Source organism: Amblyraja radiata, chromosome 4 (assembly GCF_010909765.2).
Source record: "Amblyraja radiata isolate CabotCenter1 chromosome 4, sAmbRad1.1.pri, whole genome shotgun sequence".
Lineage (NCBI taxonomy): Eukaryota > Metazoa > Chordata > Chondrichthyes > Rajiformes > Rajidae > Amblyraja > Amblyraja radiata.
The window spans coordinates 112,221,469-112,243,572 of NC_045959.1; the positions used below are offsets into that span (position 1 = coordinate 112,221,469).

The 22,104-nt window shown below is 42.6% G+C and overlaps 1 protein-coding gene across 1 annotated transcript in view; it reads right to left on the bottom strand.

Moving 5' to 3' along the window:
• Positions 1-6,320: 6,320 nt before the first annotated feature.
• pde1c (phosphodiesterase 1C) overlaps positions 6,321-22,104 on the bottom strand; it is a 267,349-nt gene continuing 251,565 nt past the window's right edge. The window contains 1 exon segment of the mRNA XM_033020269.1: positions 6,321-6,402. Within this exon segment, the coding sequence (XP_032876160.1) occupies positions 6,371-6,402 (32 nt within the window). The 3' untranslated portion in view covers positions 6,321-6,370.

Sequence of the window (22,104 nt, forward strand, 5' to 3'; positions counted from 1 at the left end):
CCGAGTCAACGTGTATTTGCGAAGGGGAAATCATGCTTGACTAATCTCCTGGATTGTTTTGAGAATATAACTAGGAAAATGGGCAAAGGAGAGCCAGTGGATGTAGTGTACCTGGACTTTCAGAAAGCATTTGATAAGGTCCCACATAGGAGATTAACCATATAACCATATAACAATTACAGCACGGAAACAGGCCATCTCGACCCCTCTAGTCCGTGCCGAACACATAGTCTCACCTAGTCCCATATACCTGCGCTCAGACCATAACCCTCCATTCCTTTCCCATCCATATAACTATCCAATTTATTTTTAAATGATAAAAACGAACCTGCCTCCACCACCTTCACTGGAAGCTCATTCCACACAGCTACCACTCTCTGAGTAAAGAAGTTCCCCCTCATGTTACCCCTAAACTTCAGTCCCTTAATTCTCAAGTCATGTCCCCTTGTTTGAATCTTCCCTACTCTCAGTGGGAAAAGCTTTTCCACGTCAACTCTGTCTATCCCTCTCATCATTTTAAAAACCTCTATCAAGTCCCCCCTTAACCTTCTGCGCTCCAAAGAATAAAGCCCTAACTTGTTCAACCTTTCTCTGTAACTTAGTTGCTGAAACCCAGGCAACATTCTAGTAAATCTCCTCTGTACTCTCTCTATTTTGTTGACATCCTTCCTATAATTAGGCGACCAAAATTGTACACCATACTCCAGAATTGGCCTCACCAATGCCTTGTACAATTTTAACATTACATCCCAACTTCTATACTCAATGCTCTGATTTATAAAGGCCAGCACACCAAAAGCTTTCTTTACCACCCTATCTACATGAGATTCCACTTTCATGGAACTGTGCACAGTTATTCCCAGATCCCTCTGTTCACCTACATTCTTCAATTCCCTACCATTTACCATGTACGTCCTATTTTGATTTGTCCTGCCAAGATGTAGCACCTCACACTTATCAGCATTAAACTCCATCTGCCATCTTTCAGCCCACTCTTCCAACTGGCATAAATCTCTCTGTAGACTTTGAAACTCTTCTTCATTACCCGCAACCCCACCTATCTTAGTATCAAAATTAGTGGGCAAAATTAGGGCACATGGTATTGGGGGTGGAGTGCTGACATGGATCGAAAATTGGTTAGCAGACAGGAAACAAAGAGTAGCGATTAATGGGTCCCTTTCAGAATGGCAGGCAGTGACTAGTGGGGTACCGCAAGGCTCAGTGCTGGGATCGCAGCTATTTACAACATATATTAAATATTTAGATGAAGGGAGTACAAGTAACATTAGCAAATTTGCAGATGACACGAAGCTGAGTGGCAGTGTGAACTGTGAGGAGGATGCTTTGAGAATGCAGGGTGTCTTGGACAGATTGGGTGAGTGGGCAGATGCATGGCAGATGCAGTTTAATGTGGATAAATGTGAGGTTATCCACTTGGTTTCCCACATTGCGCAAGAGGCATGCTTTAGGGTACTGAGCTGTCGTGCCATGAGCTGTTGTTAAATTACTTCCTTTATTTCTTTAATTAAATTATATTAATTACACAAGGGACTTATTTCATTCTGAATACTTTCAACCACCACCATTCAAGGCCTTGCCTTCTATTTTTTTTTTTAGCTTTCTAAACTGTTCCTGCTTTATCAACTGGCTGCCTCTCCTGACACTTCTTGCATCGTCTCTGGAGCACCACCTTGGGACACAGCCGACTCCCATTCTCTTAAACTCAAGAGCCTGCTCCTGCTGTTTTAAACTCAGATGCTATTCCTGATGCTATTCTATTAAACCATTTCAGAATTTATAATTATGAACTATCATTTCAGATTTGCTTATCACAACTCAAGGGAATCAAATTAAATAAATAACATCACTGCAGACTGCCAGTTTTCACTTTGTTTATTTTCATATTACACAATGGGACAACAAAGAAATACAGTATCCAATATTATCATAAAGTGACATGTGGAACCGGACTAAACGTACAAATGAAGCACACAAACTAAAAACATGGAAACAAGAAATAAACTGCTGCTTGGACATTACAATTCTACTCAGTGATGATGAATAAATGTGAATTTTGTTTACATACGTTAACTTTTAAGCATAACAAACAGGTACACACAGCCAATTAACATATTTCTCACCAGCATTATGATTCACAACGTTTCTGGGAAAACTACAGAAATTGACATTACGTATCAAGCAGTGCATTTAGAGAAATGGAATTTAGAGAATGTTCAAAAAAAGAATACATTGCAAACATGAACCTGTTACATTCAGAAGGAGAATGTTGTAGGAGACCCTCAGTATTTCAAACATACACAGTACAGGTCATGATATTAATATGTTATTGCTGGTTCAGACTGCTAATGCTTCACTAGCCCCTACCAGCTTTCCTTTTATCTAAGATGCCAAAAATACAAGCACTGCCACTTCATCATTATGGATGAATGCATTTAAGCAAAACTGCGATGCAATTCTGCACTCATTAAACTGTTGCACATAAAATGAATTCAGTAAATGTGGATTACCTGATGATTTCAAAATGCAGAATGTATCCAGCATAAAATATGAATTATATAAAAAGGTTTTACTTTGTCAAAACTAAATGGGAAATGCTACATTCATAAAGAGCGTGGTAAGGACAGAGTGTTACATAGGCAACAATTAACATTTGCTACCACACAAAGTTAACAACGGATTTTCCTTTGCAGTGTAACATTGCTCCTGAATGTTGTGGCTGAATTAATTATCACCTTGTGTTATTATACAATTTTCCAGTAAATTAAAATTGCTGCTTTTCTCAATAAGATGAAACTTGAATTGCTCCTGTAAGCGGACTCTGATCATTATCAGACCACAAGAAATTTTTCTCTTGTAGTTTTAGAATTATTTAATCAAAACTTATTATTATTAGTGCTTATTATTTTTGCACACTCACCAGTGAATAGACCAATTTAAATAGCATATCTTCATAATAAAGTTTACCTCAATTGGAATCAACTGAGAAGAGATAATTTAAACTAGAAATTATTATTAATAGCTTTTCAGATCTAGTATTCACAAATCAAAAGTTTTTAATCATCTCAGGTTCTACACTCTCTGGAGTGATAACACAAAGACGTTATCCAGTACATTTAATCTACTTACATATCATAGAGCTAAAATATATTAACATTCTAAGCAACAATACCCTTGGACTCATTCTAATATATCAATACATAGGCAACCGTCTATTACTCCAATCCAAAATGAACGTAGCTATGCAACCGTTAATCTTTTCTCTCAGACATACCGAATATGCATATAACAGGGTGAACAGGGTTTACTAATTATATCAAAAATGTCTCACTATATATCAACATGCATAATAAGAAATGTTTCTTTAGCTACCTTTCCATTTATAAGGAGCAGCATAACATTAGGAACTCGGATATTATCCAAACTGTTTCAGTATGTTTTGCAGAATAACATAGCAAAGATATCTGTTTAACAGTAGCCTCATTGTGTGATTTCCACATAAATTTCAGCCTAAATGTTTTTACGCATGATTTTGATCAGGCTTGTGATTGTGGGATGTTAAAAGAAAACTGAATAAAATTAAGCTTCGGAAGTTGAGTTAAAAGGATGATTCATGCTGGATTAAATTTGTTTTGTCCAAATTCAAGGGGAATCACAACAAGCTGTATCTTTCATTTGATGAGTTGAACAATTAGGGTAGAAGTGGAGTAAGGCTGCGATCAGATGTTAAACATTATAGTACGGTTAACATTATGCAACGGTTAATAGTAAACTCTTACTGCCTTGCGTGTAATAGTATTAGCTAATCATCTGCATTTATTGTCTAGAATGCTGTGCCAGATAACATATAGTGATCAATATTGACAATTTGTACCAACAACATGCTGAACGTTATAAGTAATCAAGCAGCATTGACAAATGACAGACAGTCACAGTAACGGTTGTAAGATGCATACCCCAAGCTACTAATTGGATGAGTAACTAAAGCAACCCAGAGTTCCGGCTCCTCTCAGGCACAGACTTGCAGTGCAGTTGGGCATCAGCAATCAATCAAAATAAATGTTTGAAGTAAAAGGGTTGCATTGTACATTGAGAAGGTCGCATTGTGTTTCATTTAGTTGCGATGGCTTAACTGGCATATTTATCCAATGACAGGCACTTGAAGAAATGTCCAAGAAAATTGTGATTTTCCATAATTTTCCATAATGATTGAAAAGAATAACTTTGTTTTACTGAAATAATAGAGAGAAAGTCATTACTAATTGGATCATTATGTTTTTTCACTGAATCTATCAGAAAATGTTTTGGATGCACATGCCAAAATTATGGTTAAGTGGTCTCCAGTTAACATGCTGACGTTGCCACACTTACTTAGATTTATGTGAAGAACAAGAAGAAAATGCAGATAAAGACACAGTTGCTCAATTTAATGTTAAAGATAAGATCATGTGCATTGATGTTTGGAGATGGTGGGATTTATGGAGAGTTAGCAAAACATATGGGATTTCAGGCTTCATAAATAAAATAATTGTATATAAATGTAGAGAAATGATGCTGAACCTTCTTAAAGCTCTTGTTAAGTGAAAACAAGAGTACTGGATTCAGTTCTGGTCACTACACGTTAGGAAGGATATACAGGTCCTTGAAAGGGTGCCAAAGCACATTTAGCAAAATAATCTCAGGCATGTTAGATTTCAGTTACAAGGACCTTGGAAACCAAGCTTGCTTATCTCTAAGCAAAGAAGGTGAGGGAAACGTTATAAAGATACATGTAAAAAATTATGAACTGTTTAGTTAAAGTAGTTCAACAAAATCTGTACTCATTAACCAATGAGACTAAGTGCCATTGATTTAAGATTCTTCTGATCTAATAAAGAGTTTAAGGAATATTTTTTTTTGAGCAGTGAAGAATAATCATCTGGATTTCACCGCCTAAGGGAGCAAAGGAAGGAAGCTGAGACAATTAAAGATTTCAAAATAAATTTGGATAGGCACTTGACGGAAATGAATTCAAGACCTTTTGTCGGAAACAGCACAGCACAGTAATGGTCTTTTGAAATTTTAGGCCAAGGATATAATGATGTTGCACAGCTTAAAATAACAATATCATTCAGGCAGCATCATACATCATGGAAGCAGACCCTTTGGCTTAGCATATCCAATACAACCAGTGCCCATATAAGCTGTACCCAATTGCCCGCATTTGATATATATCCCTCTAATGCTTTCCTATCCACGTACCTGCCCAAATGTCTTTCAAATGTTGTTTCTGACCTGCCTCAGCCATTTCATCTGGCAGCTCATTTAATATATACTGTAGACTGTGTGAAAAAGTTGCTCCTCTATACCATTTTGTTCTTGACCTCCCTACTCTGGGTAAAAGACTTTGTGCATTCACCCTTTCTAGGACCCTCATTATTTTATACACCTCCATTGATTACCCCTCAGTCTCCTATGCTGCACAGAATAAAGTCCTTGGCTGCCCAATTTCTCTCCCTAAGTCAATCCCTCGAGTCCAAGCAACTTCCTGGTAAATATTTGTTCTGCATTTTTCAACTTAATGGCATCTTTCTTACAGGAGGGTGATCAAACTGAACATAATACTCCAAATACGGCCTCACCAGTATATTGTACAACTGCAACATAATGTTCAACCTCTATGCTCAATGCACTTACAGATGAAGCCCAGAGTGTCAAAAACTTTCTTCACCAACCTATCTACCTGTCTCTCCACTTTCAGGGAATGATATACTTGTATTCCAAATTCTCTCTATACTACAACAGTCCCCAGAGTCCCACAGTTTATTGTGAACGTCCTATCCTGGATTGACTTCCTTAAATTAACCTCACTCTTATCCGAATTAAGCTCTATTTGCCTTTCTTCAGTCAACTTACCAGCTGACTAAGATCATGGTGCAATTCTTGATAGCTGTCTCCACTGCCTATGATACCACCTATTTAATTACATGATGGTATCCATATTCCCACTCTTTGTGCTGCACTTGCAAACAATTATTCAAAACATACTTCTTACACAACTTCACTGCGTGCATTTTTGAACCGTAAGATTTGTCATTAGGATAACGCTGTAGAGCACCAGTTATCTATATGGGAAAATTAGGGCCCAGATTTACTGTAACATAGGGAACTTGTTTTGTATTTTTTTTATTTGTCCAAATTTAATGTAGTGCTAAACAAAAAAAAATGAACACATTAAAATGAAAAAACAGTGTCTTTAGTTCTTAGTACTTTTAAATAGCCAATGGGAAGAACAAGAATTTGAAACATTGTTCAAGCCTTTATCTGTAAGCCAAACTATGTAGAATGAGGGAGCTAAGCAAGAATAACCAGACTAGTTTCCAGTGCCAGGCTGCTCATCCATCCCTGCAAGATAAATAAACAAATGTTATCAATATCTTATTCCAATCTGTCTTAAAAAGTTTCACCCATTTGAGGACATTTATACATATAAAAATTGCCCAACTAATTAAACATTAACATTTAGGTATAATCATTAAAACAGATACTGTAATATAGTTGCAGGTTGAACAATGATTTTCTGGCACCCTCAGTTCCAGAGCCTTTCTGGATTATCTACTTTTCTGAACCAACAGAGGTCATGTGATAATGAAACATCAATACACCTCTGGCCCGTTATGACATCCCTGCTGTGTCTCTAAACCACCATGGAGGGCTGGAAACTTGAATAAAACAAATATAAAATGTAAAGTGAATGTGAATGGAATGACCTGATGACGCATCCCTGGCTCCCATCATCTCCATGGCTGTTCATAGCCTCCAAGGTGGAGTATGTCAGCGACTCTGGGGGAGAAGGTGGCAGCGGTGGGAGGAGGAGGTGGGGAGGGAGGCCAAAGATTGGAAGCCGCAGTTCCCACCTCTAAATCCCCGCCCTGACGGTGTGAGCGGGGATGGGTCAGCAGGTCCATCTATATCTGACATCTCTTATAAGGGGGTTGTTAAAGCGAGGGATTACTATATTGTCCTTACAAAACAGTTAGGAGGGAAGATTGAGAGCATAGTTGATTCTTTCACAATGGAGGGATACAACCAGAAAGAGAGCTCACCACTCACTATGCCTCTGCGGCAGCTCACGGAATTTCAACTGAGCTTTCGTAATTTTGTCCGGATTATAGGGGTGGGAAGACCCAATTGCCATAAAATCAGTGTCCAACCTGTATTTTTATATAAATAAAAACATCTCTTGCAATCTTGGCCATAGTGAGTTGAGTAAATAATATGTCAACATAATTAAATTTCCACAAGTTAAGATGCATACTTTTCACAGCAATGGGCCCTTTGGCCTACCAAACCCAAACTGATAGTTAACCATTTACGTACATTCGTCCCATTTTATTCTCCGCAATTTCCTCTCAACTCAGCCCACTCCACTACTCAACAACATTGGGGCAATATTACTGTAGTCAATTAACCTACTAAACCACATGTGTTTGAGATCTGGGAGAAAGCTGGAGCACCTAGAGGAAACCCAAATTGTCTCTGAAAGAAATGCAAACTCCATACTGACAGCATCCAAGGTAAGATGTGAATCTGGCATTCTATCAGCTCCAGCAATTGATTCATTGAGCTGCCCAAATATTGATTGAATTTTTGAGAAGCGTTCACTGTTATCCATTGGAGTACACATCAGTATAAAATAGTTTGGGAAATTATATTAAAGTGGATAGCTTGGTTGGATAATCTGTTTGCAAGCTACTTTGACAAGATATCTTATCACTGATTTTCATACTGACTTTTCAAAAGAGGAGCAACTAACAAGCAGCCACATAAATCATGGACAGATACAACAGAAAAAAACAGGGCCTTTGTCCCACTGAGTCTCTACTGATGATCAATCACCCATTTACATTACATTAATCCCTCTTGTCCCCACACATTCCCAAGAAACTTCTCTACCACTCACTTCAATCAACCTACAAACTCGCACATATTTGAAATATGAGATGGAGCCAGGCGAACATAGTGAAGATTTACACAGTCATGAAGAGAACATACAGCATCAGACCTGGGCATTGGGTGTTATGAGACAGCGGCACTATTATATTTGTCATCATGCCACCATCATGGTTAGAAATCTGCCAAATATTTTAATAGACAATAAGTGCAGAAGTAGGCCATGATCAATGGCTGATCATCCACAATCTGTACCCCGTTCCTGCCTTCTCCCCATATCCCTGACTCTGCTATCTGTACGAGCTCTATCTAACTCTCTCTTGAAAGCATCCAGAGAATTGGCCTCCATTGCCTTCTGAGGCAGAGAATTCCACAGATTCACAAGTCTCTAGGTGAAAAAGTTTCTCCTCATCTACGTTCTAAATGGCCTACACCTTATTCTTAAACTGTGGCCCCTGGTTCTGGACTCCCGCAAAATCGGGAACATGTTCCCTGCCTCTGATGTGTCCAATTCCTTAATAATCATATGTTTCAATAAGATAACCTCTCATCCTTCTAAATTCCAATACAAGCCCAGTCGCGCCATTCTTTCAACATATGACAGTCTCACCATCTCAGGAATTAACCTTGTAAACCTACACTGCACTCCCTCAATAGCAAGAATGTCCTTCCTCATATTTGGAGACCAAAACTGCACACAATACTCCAGGGTCGTCTCACTACGGCCCTGTACAACTGCAATAGGACCTCTTTGCTCCTATACTCAACTCCTCTTGTTATGAAGGCCAACATGCCATTGCTTTCTTCACTGCTTGCTGTACCTGCATTCTTACCTTCAGTGACTGATGAACAAGGACACCCAGATCTCGTTGTACTTCCCCTTTTCCTAACTTCACACCATTCAAACAATAATCTGCCTTCCTGTTTTTGCCACCAAAGTGCATAACCTCACATTTATCCACATTAAACTGCATCTGCCATGCATCTTCAAATTAACTAATGTTACTTTTAATCCCTTCATCTAAATCATGAATGTATATTGTAAATAGCTGTGGTCCCAGCACCAAGCTTTGCGGTACCCCACTAGTCACTGCCTGCCATTCTGAAAGGGATTCGTTAATCCCTTCTCTTTGTTTCCTGTCTGTCATCCAATTTTCTATCCATGTCAGTACCCTACCCACAATACCATGTGCTCTAATTTTGCCCAATAATCTCCTATGTGGGACCTTATCAAAGGCTTTCTGAAAGTCCAGGTACACTTCATCCACTGGCTCTCCCTTGTCCATTTTCCTAGTTACATCCTCAAAAAATTCCAGAAGATTAGTCAAGCATGATTTCCCCTTCGTAAATCCATGTTGACTCAGACCAATCCTGTTACTGCTATCCAAATGTGCCCGCAATTTCATCTTTTATAATTGACTCCAGCAACTTCCCCACCACCGATGTCAGGCTGACTGGTCTATAATTCCCTGTTTTCTCTCTCCCGCCTTTCTTAAAAAGTGGGATAACATTAATCATGCTATGGTCTTGCTGACAGGACCTAATAAAGCACAATGATCTTCAGCAGGCATCAATGCACTGTGTACAGGGGCGGAAATTGATATCAAAACATGGGGGGACGACACAATTTCTTGGTTGCCACACGCGCACACACACACACTTCAGCCGTGGGCCCTGTGGACGGTAACATCAGGAGCTGATCTGGTTGGTGACCGACTCCGAACTCCAGCAACAGCAGCTTCGTCGGCCCCGAATCGTTGGGCTTCAATCGGCCCGTTCGCGGGGCCTTTCATCGCCCCACGTGGCTGAAAACTGGCCGCGGGATCTTCCATCGTCCGGCGGGGGCTTCAACATCAGGAGCCTCGATCGCCTCGTCACAGGAATTTCACTGCGGGGCAGTGGAAGATCCCACGGCCGATTTTAAGCCAAGCTGGGCTGGGCAATGAAAGGCCCCGTGAACAGACCGATTCAAGCTCCGCTCTATGATCTTTGCTCCACCAGGACGTTTCCCTCCTCCAATCACCGCGCGCTATCCTCAGTACCACCCCCTTACTTCCGCCTCCGACCGACACCTCCCTCCTCCAATCATCGCACTAAATCATCATGTCCCGCCACCCCACTGCCTGCTGACCGACGTCTCTCATCCACTCGCCCTCGATCCCCCACTGTCTCGCTGAAAACAGAGATTTTTTTATAGATTTGTTTTCGCCGAATTTCAAAATCCGGATTACAAAACATGGGGGAGATTGTCCCCCACCTCTCGAAACATGAGCGGTCGTGTCTCCCCGCCCCTCCCCCCCCCAGGATTTCCACCCATGACTGTGTCAATATGCTCCTTTCATGGAATTAATGCTAGCTGGCAATATCCTGCATGATATTCGTGTCTTTTTGTGCCATGTGTCCTGGAGAACATCATAATACTGAAACATGGGCAGGCCCTCTTTTCCCAAGGAACAGCTCTAGAAATGCAACTATTGATAAGAGTGGAGCCTGCCTGGTCCATGAAAACAACATGCTATATGTTCTGGTGTTATTGGACCTCAGGCGACAATTAGGACCAGGCAGGTGCAAGAAAGCAACATACAGCCACTGAGTGCTACCAAACTGTTAGAGTAGATTAGACTTGTTTTGTGACAAACTAGATGAAGTTTTTTTTATCCTGTATGGAAAAGGGTGCAATTACTTGCTGATGATTATTGACACAGTCATCTAGGGACAGAGAAATCATGTATTGCTATCGTGTAGGATGAGCAGTGGATTAGGGAATAAAAATAGACAATGTTGGCAACATTTAACTGGTCAAGCAGCATCTGCGGAAGGTAGAACCAGAGTTAATGTTTCAGGTCAAACATCCTTCATCGGGACTGGAAAATGGATTAGGTTATGCTCTTTATCTGAAATTATGTAGCAGGAAGCAAGACTGCAGTATCAGAGATAGAGGTACATTGAAGCATTCAACTATGAACAAGTTAGGGCTTTATTCTTTGGAGCGCAGAAGGTTAAGGGGGGACTTGATAGAGGTCTTTAAAATGATGAGAGGGATAGACAGAGTTGACGTGGATAAGCTTTTCCCACTGAGAGTAGGGAAGATTCAAACAAGGGGACATGACTTGAGAATTAAGGGACAGAAGTTTAGGGGTAACATGAGGGGGAATTTCTTTACTCAGAGAGTGGTGGCTGTGTGGAATGAGTTTCCAGTGAAGGTGGTGGAGGCAGGTTCATTTTTATCATTTAAAAATAAATTGGATAGTTATATGGACGGGAAAGGAATGGAGGGTTATGGTCTGAGCGCAGGTATATGGGACTAGGGGAGAATACGTGTTCGGCACGGACTAGAAGGGTCAAGATGGCCTGTTTCTGTGCTGTAATTGTTATATGGTTATATGGTTATATGAGTTGCATTCTGATGCTGTCAAAAATCATCAGCTTTGAGTTGCATTCTGATGCCTTCCCATCAATCACAGAGGAGCCCTATGAATGCTGGCCATTGCAATCCAGCTGGTTAAGCTCCAGTGTAGATAAAGCTTTCTCCTGATCAATATTGAAGTCCAGCTGAGCCTTAAGTTATTCAGGGACACTAAAGACTTTAACTATTTATGGCATTCATCTGAAGCTTACTGCAGATCCAAACCAAGCAATAAAAGATTTTAATGCTGATTTCAATGCAACCAATATTCGATACTGCACACATGCATGCTTCCATGCAGCATTTTTGTGTTAAGATCAATTGGTGGGGTTATTCTCCCCGAGAACTGAAAGCTGACTTACATTCACATACTATAGGGATCTGATTTTCTTCCCTGAAGAAATCAGAGGTGTGAATATTTTGGAAAAAATAATGCATTATGACAAATTGTCACAGATCGTGTTCGTTTCTGTCACATGTAATGTTATTAATCATTCTGAATTGTGACCACAGAAAGGATTTTGAGTCATAGTCATCCAGAATAGAAACACTTTACGGCCCAACTCATTCATACCGACCAAAATGCCTCAATTTTCCCCATATTCATAGAAACATAGAAACATAGAAACTAGGTGCAGGAGGAGGCCATTCGGCCCTTCGAGCCAGCACCGCCATTCGTTGTGACCACATTCCTCTAAACCTTTCTTATCTGAGAATCTTTTAGATGTTGTTATTGTACCTGCCTCAACCACCTCCTCTGGCAGCTCATTTAATATACCCACCAACTTCTGAGTGAAAAAGTTGCCCCTCAAATTCTATTAAATCTCTCTTCTCCACACCTTAAAACTATGTCCTGTACTTTTTGAGTCCCCTACCCTGGGTAAAAGACTCTGTATTCACCCTATCATAGAATCATAGAAAGTAGGTGCGAGAGTAGACCACCAGGTCCGTCGAGCCCGCACCGCCATTCACTCATGGCTGAACACTAAACAGACACACTTACCCACAAACAGTAGACACAATTCCCCTTATGAATTTAAACATCTCTAAAAGATCATCCCTTAGGCTCCTGCACCCCAAAAAATAAGTCCTAACTTGCCCAATCTTATAGCATAGGCCCTCGAGTCCTGGCAACATCCCTGTAAATCTTCTCTGCACTCCCCAGCTTAATTACATCGTTCCGATAGTAGGGTGACCAAATCTGATAGCAATACTCCAAATGCGGCCTCGCCAATATCTTATACAACTGTAACGTAACGTTCCAACTTCTATACGCAATACCCTAACTGATGAAGGCCAATGTATCAAAAGCCTTCTTCACCACCGTTGTAGAGCAGTTAACACCTAGAGCAGCGGATGCTCTACATCGGTGAGACCAAGCGCAGGCTTGGCGATCGCTTCGCCCAACACCTCCGCACAGTTCGCATTAACTAACCTGATCTCCCGGTGGCTCAGCACTTCAACTCCCCCTCCCATTCCAAATCCGACCTTTCTGTCCTGGGCCTCTTCCATGGCCAGAGTGAGTCCCACTGCAAATTGGAAGAGCAGCATCTCATATTTCGCTTGGGTAGTTTACACCCCAGCGGTGTGAACATTGACTTCTCCAATTTCAGGTGGTCCTTGCTTTCCCCCTCCTTCCCCTCCCCTTTCCTTCCCAGCTCTCCCACAGCCCTCTGTCTCTACCTCTTCCTTTCTTCTTCCCGCCCCCTCTACCCCCACATCAGCCTGAAGAAGGGTCTCGACCCGAAACATCACCTATTCTTTCGCTCCATAGATGCTGACTCACCCGCTGAGTTTCTCCAGCATTTTTGGCTAACTTCGATTTTTCCAGCATCTGCAGTTCTTTCTTAAACACATGTACTCCTAGATCCCTCAGCTGTACAGTACTTCCCAGGACCCTACCATTCACTGTGAAGGTTAGCCCTAGTTTGTCTTCCCAAAATGAAACACCTCACACTTAACTGTATTAAACACCATTAGCCATTCTTTCCTCCACTTATCCAACTGACATGGATCCTGCTGTAGTTTTTGATAACCTGTCTACGATACCACCAACTTTAGTGTAATCTGCAAACTTAGTAATGACACCTTGCAAATTCTCATTAAAATTGTTGACATAATCCACAGATGGCAATGGGCTCAGCACCAATCCTTAAGTCACTGGCCGCCAGCCCAAAGAACAATTTTCCAGCACCGCTCCATGAAACCAGCCTGTATGTAGGCAGATTTACCCTCAATTTCGCAGTTATTCGGTGCATGATGAGGGGACAGGTGCTGGAATCACAGTGCATGACTGATTCCCCCCATTTGTCTAGGATGTATCAGAATTCGTGCTATCATTATCATGGACATCCGGTGGCGCTGCTGCTAGCTGCCTCCGCCTTCAGTCCGTTATGTTTGAAGAGCATTTTTTGTGGGTTTTTTTGTCTTTATGTGGGGGGAAGAGGGTACAGTAACCATATAACAATTACAGCACGGAAACAGGCCATCTCGACCCTTCTAGTCCGTGCCGAACACGTATTCTCCCCTAGTCCCATATACCTGTGCTCAGACCATAACCCTCCATTCCTTTCCCGTCCATATAACTATCCAATTTATTTTTAAATGATAAAAACGAACCTGCCTCCACCACCTTCACTGGAAGCTCATTCCACACAGCCACCACTCTCTGAGTAAAGAAGTTCCCCCTCATGTTACCCCTAAACTTCTGTCCCTTAATTCTCAAGTCATGTCCCCTTGTTTGAATCTTCCCTACTCTCAGTAGGAAAAGCTTATCCACGTCAACTCTGTCTATCCCTCTCATCATTTTAAAGACCTCTATCAAGTCCCCCCTTAACCTTCTGCGCTCCAAAGAATAAAGCCCTAACTTGTTCAACCTTTCTCTGTAACTTAGTTGCTGAAACCCAGGCAACATTCTAGTAAATCTCCTCTGTACTCTCTCTATTTTGTTGACATCCTTCCTATAATTAGGCGACCAAAATTGTACCCCATACTCCAGAATTGGCCTCACCAATGCCTTGTACAATTTTAACATTACATCCCAACTTCTATACTCAATGCTCTGATTTATAAAGGCCAGCACACCAAAAGCTTTCTTTACCACCCTATCTACATGAGATTCCACTTTCAGGGAACTGTGCACAGTTATTCCCAGATCCCTCTGTTCACCTGCATTCTTCAATTCCCTACCATTTACCATGTACGTCCTATTTTGATTTGCCCTGCCAAGATGTAGCACCTCACACTTATCAGCATTAAACTCCATCTGCCATCTTTCAGCCCACTCTTCCAACTGGCATAAATCTCTCTGCAGACTTTGAAAATCTACTTCATTATCCACAACCCCACCTATTTTAGTATCATCTGCATACTTACTAATCCAATTTACCACCCCATCATCCAGATCATTGATGTACATGACAAACAACAGTGGACCCAACACAGATCCCTGTGGCACCCCGCTAGTCACTGGCCCCTAGTCACAAGGGGGATACCGTCCTTCAGTCGCTTCCTGGAGAGGATGTGACTATTATTCGAGTTGCGTCCTCGCCCCCCCGCCCCCCCCCCCCCCACCTCACCCCCCCCCCCCCCCCCCGCGGCCTACCTACTGGATTGGCGCGGCCTTTCCTGCCGGGACCGACCAGAGCTCCAGCAGCAGCGGCACAGCGTTGGATACATCGTGGGGCGGGCGATGCCTTTCCCGGGGATCGCCGTTTAGAGCACCGGATTGCTGGGCCTGCTGCACTGACATCGCGGATCTGTGGTTCGCGGTGCTCCCAACGCAGGCGGCGCTGACCAACATTGCGGAGTCCTGCGACTCCGCATGGCTCAGCCTGTGGACTTCGGGAGCCACAGACTCAGGTGGGAGGTGGCTGATTTGGAGGTCCGGGCCGCTGAGGATGTTCTCCATCGGGGTTCGGCGTCGGGGTTCCATCGTTCCCGGCGAGAGGGCCTGAACATCGGGCCGCCCGTGGCGGCGACTGCGGGTGCTCGGGAGGCCCCGACCACGGGTGAACATCTGGGAAGATCGGCAGGGAGGCTGGCTGGACTATGGTACCTTCCTTAACTTTGGTGCCGTCGTGGACTTCTGTGTTTGTGCTTTTTTTTAATTTATTTTTTATTTATTATATATTTTTATGTTACATGACTGTAAGGAAAATCCATTAGTTGTCTCTTATGAGATAATGGCAAAAAAATGGAATACAATACAATGATTTCACCGGTCTGTTAACACTGGACGTGCTGCTCTTGGTCATTTCATGCATGGTGAACACCATTTATTTGAAGCCAAGGGTCTTGCTTGTGAAACACAGAAAGCAACCTCACAAATGCAGCAGGTAGTGAGAAAGGTTATTAATATGTGGCTCTTACTTCAAGGAGATTGAAGTAAAAAAGCTGCAACTACACAAAGCACATTTAGAGTACCGGAAGCCATTTTGGTGTTCTATTCCAAAAAATGTTTTCTACTCATTGGAGGGTCCAGAACTAGATGGTATGGTTTGAGACTCAGACCATTTAAGCCTGAAGCAAGGAAGAATTTCTGCTTTGATGGTTTTTAATCTTTGGGATTGCCACTGAACGCAGTGGGGGAAGAAGGCTTGTGTATATTTAAAGTGAAATGGGTGGTTTTGTCATTGGTAAGGGAATCAAAAATTATGTGGAAAGGGCAGATATGAATTTGATAATGATGGGCAATATAGAAACATAGAAACTAGGTGCAGGAGGAGGCCATTCAGCCATTCGAGCCAGCACCGCCATTCATTGTGATCATGGCTGATCGTCCCCTATCAATAACCCGTGCCTGCCTTCTCCCCATATCCCTTGACTCCACTAGCCCCTAGAGCTCTATCTAACTCTCTCTTAAATCCATCCAATGACTTGGCCTCCACTGCCCTCTGTGGCAGGGGATTCCATAAATTTACAACTCTCTGGGTGAAATTCCATAAATTCACAACTCTCTGGGTGAAGTGCTGGAGTAATTCAGTGGGGCTGGCAGCATTTGGGGCGGAAATGGACATGCGATGTTTTGGGTCGGGATCCAATCTGAAGAGAGGTCACAACCAAAAACATTACCTATCCATTTCCTCCACAGATGCGTTTGACTCACTGAGTTATTTCAGCACTTTGTGTTTTGGTCAAGATTTAAGGATCTGTAGTTCCTTGTGTCCCCATTGAAAATATCACTGATATTCTCCTCTTTCTTGAAAGGAATAAATGGCACATATTGAATGGCAGCAGTAGCAAAGAAACATGGGTCCAATTATCCACCACTGTAGTGATACCACAGAATCCATACCTCAGCTGGGTTTTTACATTCTTATTACATCCTAAATTCCACAACTTATGCCCATAACTATATATATATATATCCTTCTTCCACATGGCTGGCTGAGACTGTGGAAGAAGCATGGTGCCCTGTCATTTGAATTGATATTCCTAGCTCAAGCATGAGCACTCTGAGTTTAAAGGAGGTGTTAGATATAGTATCCACTTATGTGGATCACTAGGTATGTGTGGCTCACAGTTAGTATGAAGGGAAGACTACACAAGGTGCCTCATTATCAGAAGGCAAGAGCACACATTAATCAATTTCCAGAGGACTCAGATGAGAATTTTCAAGCGGCAGCTTTCAGACTAATTCGGACAGCACAATAATGTCCTTTAAATTGAATCATCTTTATGTCTTTTCAGAAAACAGTTAGGGGCCAAGAGTGACATAATAGTCAAACCAGGCAAACATTTATAACCCCAAAGGTCATGAGTAGGTGACTGTGTTGTCTTTATCAGGGGTGCAGTGCTGCCGGAGCTCACTGGAGTGCCGCTCCGACACCTCTGTGAAAAAAAAAGCCAAAATATAACAGTGGAGCATTTTAACTAGCGGGTGTGTGGTCAGGGTAACCTGGTTAAAAGAGGGGGAAGGGGAAGACCCATCACTACTGAAGTTCCCTGGAGGAAGGGGGGAGCAATAGGACCCAGCAGAGTGAGACCACATGCTCTCTGCATCGTGGAGGTTGTGGGCCTGGTGCTGACCCTGGAACTCTGGTGAGGTGACGGCTCTGGCTCTGGTGGCTGGTAGAGAGGCGAGGGTCGGCGGAGTCGCTGCTGGATGTCCGTGGAGGGCTGGAGTAGAGACAAGGGTTGGTGGCAGCAGCATAGGTGGCCCCGGGGAGGCGGTGAGAGTCGGCAGCCGCGGCAGTTTCGGTAGTCCATGTCTGGGTTTGGCCGGGAAGGCGGTGAGGGTCGGAGAGGCAGTTGATGTTGTTGCTGCTCCTCGTGGTGGCCATCTCAGCCTCGCGGTGGTCGGCCAGGTGACACCGCGGTCCAGTGGTGGAGCTCCGGGCCGGCGGTCGAGTCAAGGAGTGTCGGTGGATGGACCGGTCTAGAGGAGGGCAAGCTTGTATCCAGGTAGGCAAGGAAGCGGTTGTTGAGGGTGTGGATCTGGAGTCGAATGAAGTAGAGTTGTGGTCCATTGCAGGTGTGAGTGCGTGGGTGGGTGGGTGAGTGAGTGAGTGAGTGAGTGAGTGAGTGAGTGAGTGAGTGAGTGAGTGAGTGAGTGAGTGAGTGAGTGAATGAGCGGGCGGGCGTGCGTGCGTGCGTGCGTGCGTGTGTGTGTCTTAAGCCCCAGAGCTGCAGGACAGTCAGGGCGAGTTGGAGCCGGGCCGGCACCTCTGTAAAATTACACCCTTACCGTCTTTTTCTTTACTTGCTTGATAATTATATTTCATGATCATTAGTGAATGCATTCATGCAATATTTTGTCATATTATTAAATTTATAATAGGCTGTGGTGATAGGCTATAATCTTGTTTGACCCTCTTGGGAGTCTAGCTTGCCCCCCTCACCACCACCCCACACACTCACCACCCCCCCCCCCCACCCCCCCCCCCCCCACCCCACCCCCCCCCCCCCCCCCCCCCCCCCCCCCCCCCCCCCCCCCCCACCTCACCCCCCCCCCCCCCCCCCCCACCCCCCCCACCCCCCACCCCCCCCAGCAAAACCTGAAATGACGTCCCTGTTTGACAGCTTCTGCACCTACAAAAATAGCACTGCAACACTGGTCTTTATTCCAGAATTTATTCCAAAAGAATGTGTGAAATGTCAAGCAGTGCAGGCAAGGCCAAGTTGAAATTCACACATAATTTGGAAGGAGCTTGAGCTCATTCTTTTAACCATGGATATACTGATTGGCTCCAATACCTCCAGATCTATTAATCATGCCACATCATGTATCAGCTTCCAAAAGATACAATTAGAAATCACCCAGTACAGGTCCTCCCCAGGTTCCTGAGAACTGTTTGTGACCCAAACAGTTTATAACTTGGCCGTCCAACAATATATTTAAATAAAGGTACAGGCCAAGGGCAACATGAAGTTAAACTCAATCATTCAGATTTATCTGCTGTGGCTGGAAAACTATTATTCATACTCAATAAAGTCTGTGCTCTGTATGGAGCAAAGGCCTGGTTTGTTTCATTCATGGTATACGAAGAATTAACATATACTGTGGATATAACCGTGCAACAGAGCCGCAAGCCGAGTTCCCGCAAGGCAGAACATGCCCACAGCCCATAACTGTTGGCAAATCCATCCCGCCAGTCTCCCAAATACCTGTTCGAAGGTACAGGCTTGTAACTTCAGGGCATTCATAACTTCAGGAGGACTTGTATCTGCATACTGTAGTGGAAGCTCGAACCACATTCATGCAAGGTCAGCACACTAACATACCAGTTCAGACCACTGTCAACATGGCTCTGCATACCATCATTCAAATGTTTCTTTCAAAGGTTTCAAGAGAGAGGAATCAATATTTCCTTTATGGAATTTTTTTTTTAGGATCCTACCACTGCCATGTGGCCAGTGGCTTTTCTGTTGCTTACCAACCATACATCTGCCCCAAATGGTAGGAAGGCAAGTTCTAAATTAGTCATATAGACCAGAACGACCAAAGGCTATTTTATAGTATATGTAAAATGTGAGCAGAATAAAATGGGATGAATGGAGGAATAGTATAAATGGGTAGTTGATGAACTGCACAAACTCAATGGACTGAAGGGATGTTTCCATGTTGTTTTTCTCTATCTCTGTCTGGAATTGTTTACAATGTGATCACTTTTGCTGTAAAACTATATTCAGCATCAGGGGACTGACTTCTCTTTGGGTTGCAACAAAATCAGTCTAGTGGAGTTGCTGGAATAAAGAGTCATGTTTATTAGAGTGTGTTTGTTGAAAGCTCATGCTATAATGAAATAAAGGATCCAGATGCTCCTTTGATGATGTGGTTGTGATGCTGCAAAAAGTCAGGCTCCATATTGTAAAATTGGGTGAGAAAATAAAATCTCACCAAGCCCAAAAGGCAGACCTCAGTGTAAATGAGCAGGAAATTGTTGGTTTAAACAGAGGTTGGGAAATCCTCAGTTCAGATTCAGGTTGGATAGATTTCTAGTTTAGGTAGCTATGATAAGATGTTGTTTAGTACATATTTGAAGTGAACCGTTTATTACATATTTGGAATGAACAAAAATGGTTTTCCATGCTAACGGTATCATGGAAGCAATGGGAATAAATGATAATGAACAAAATAAGGTAAACTATTCTGTTTGAAGAAGTAGGGTTGGATATCTAACATACTGATAGTTAGTTAGTAATTTAGTGCACAATTAATATCTTGTTCGATGCAGTCAATTTTGTGTGGCAACTTTTATCCATCATCATCATCAGATGTCAGAAATTTGGTACCTGTGGTCAAAAGACAAGAAAGCAATTTGGGATTATATGAGTGAGTTAAAAAAATGGACTTGACACGTCGATTTTGGCACATTCCTGCACTGTGCATTGAGGGACATTTAACTGTGAGCTTACAGATGATTGTACTCAAATTAAGTTTGTTAATGCTCAGGAGCCCAGATTTGATAAAAAAAACAAGTAAGATTGCTAATTAGTATGCAAAAATAGCAATGGCCACAAAAAGGAAGATCTGTTCTATGCATGTGCACCATGTGTGGTAACGGCAGCTTTTTCTTCATGTAACCTTGGCCACATGGCAATGAATGCAGGAAACCCTTCCATTGTTGTCAAGGTTCTGAAGGGGAGTATTGAAATGTGTAGCTGTTCCAGACCATTGATCCAGGGTCATAAGTTCAAACAAGAACATAGTGGCATTAAAAATAAGAGCAGGAGTAGATCATTACAATACTATTCCTTGTAATCTTCATTCATTTGAATGTCACATTGACTTAAATTTCACCCTGACAACAGGCAAATCTAAACTTTAGGAATTAAATTGGCTTGGAAACGTTTTAGAAACTGAACTACATATTGTCAGTCGGCAAGGTACAAAACTAATATACAACAATACCCTATGCTCTTAAGATGACCAACTAAAGGAGAAGGCACATGGTGTGCTTTTCTTTTTTTTCTTTTTTTTCTTTTTTTAATTATTTATTTCGAACAGAATAAAAGAATAAAAATCAAGTGTGAAACAGCTTACAGAAAACAAAACAAGAATATTTATAGTGCCATAAACAATATCTATAAATAAATGAAATCGTATGTGTCCGAAAAGGAGCAGGTAGAAGCCAAAGCTTATTAATTCCTACCCCTTATTCAATTGCTTGTAATCTAAATATTACTAAAACTCTGATCTTGACCGCTTTTGGCCCACTTTGCTGCGATTTCTGACAGAAAGCCGCCACCTACGGCCGTCATTTTTGGCCACCTTGCTCAGAGCCCCCTCTGCCTTACGGGTGCGGAGGATTTTTCCCATCGATGACAAATCAGAGAGATATTAATGGTTTTTTTTAATCACCATTCTCACTGCTGTCCCTGCTGGAGGGAGGGGGAGGGACTATAAAACCAGGAAGTGGTGTGCCTCACTCAGTCTCTGCAAGATGGATGAAGCCAAGGGTCACGTCTCTCTGAGCTCTGAATAACACTGAACAAATGTCTACACAACTGTGAGTCCCCTTAATGTGGTTTGAAAATGAAAATATGGTTTGTTTGAAGTAAAAAGGCACTCCCTGCAAATGGTTGTTTGGGTGCTTTGGTTTGAAGTTGAAAGTCACTACTTACTGCAAATGGTGGCTTGGGTGCTTTGGCTTGAAGTTGAAAGGCACTACTTACTGCAAATGCTGGCTGGGGTGCTTTGGCTTGAAGTTGAAAGACACTACTTACTGCAAATGGTGGCTTGGGTGCTTTGGCTTGAAGTTGAAAGGCACTACTTACTGCAAATGGTGGCTTGGGTGCTTTGGCTTGAAGTTGAAAGATTCTACTTACTGCAAGTGGTGGCTTCGGTGCTTGGCTTCAAGTTGAAAGCCACTACTTACTGCAAATTGTGGCGTGGGTGCATTGGCTTGATGTTGAAAGGCACTACTTACTGCAAATGGTGGCAGGAAGTTGAAAGGCACTACTTTTTGCAAATGGTGGCTTGGGTGCTTAAGCTTGAAGTTGAAAGGCACTACTTCCTGCTGGAGGGAGGGGGAGGGGCTATACAACCAGGAAGTGGTGTGCCTCACTCAGTCTCTGCAAGATGGATGAAGTCAAAAGCGCACGTTTCTCTGAGCTCTGAATAACATTGAACACATGTCTACTCAACTGACTCTCCTTAATGTAGTTTGAAAATGAAAATATGGTTCGTATGAAGTAAAAAGGCACTGCCTTTGGCGAACTTAAAAGGCACTACTTACTGCAAATTGTTGTTTGGGAGCTTTGGCGAAGTTAAAAGGCACTGCTTACTGCAAATGGTGGCTTGG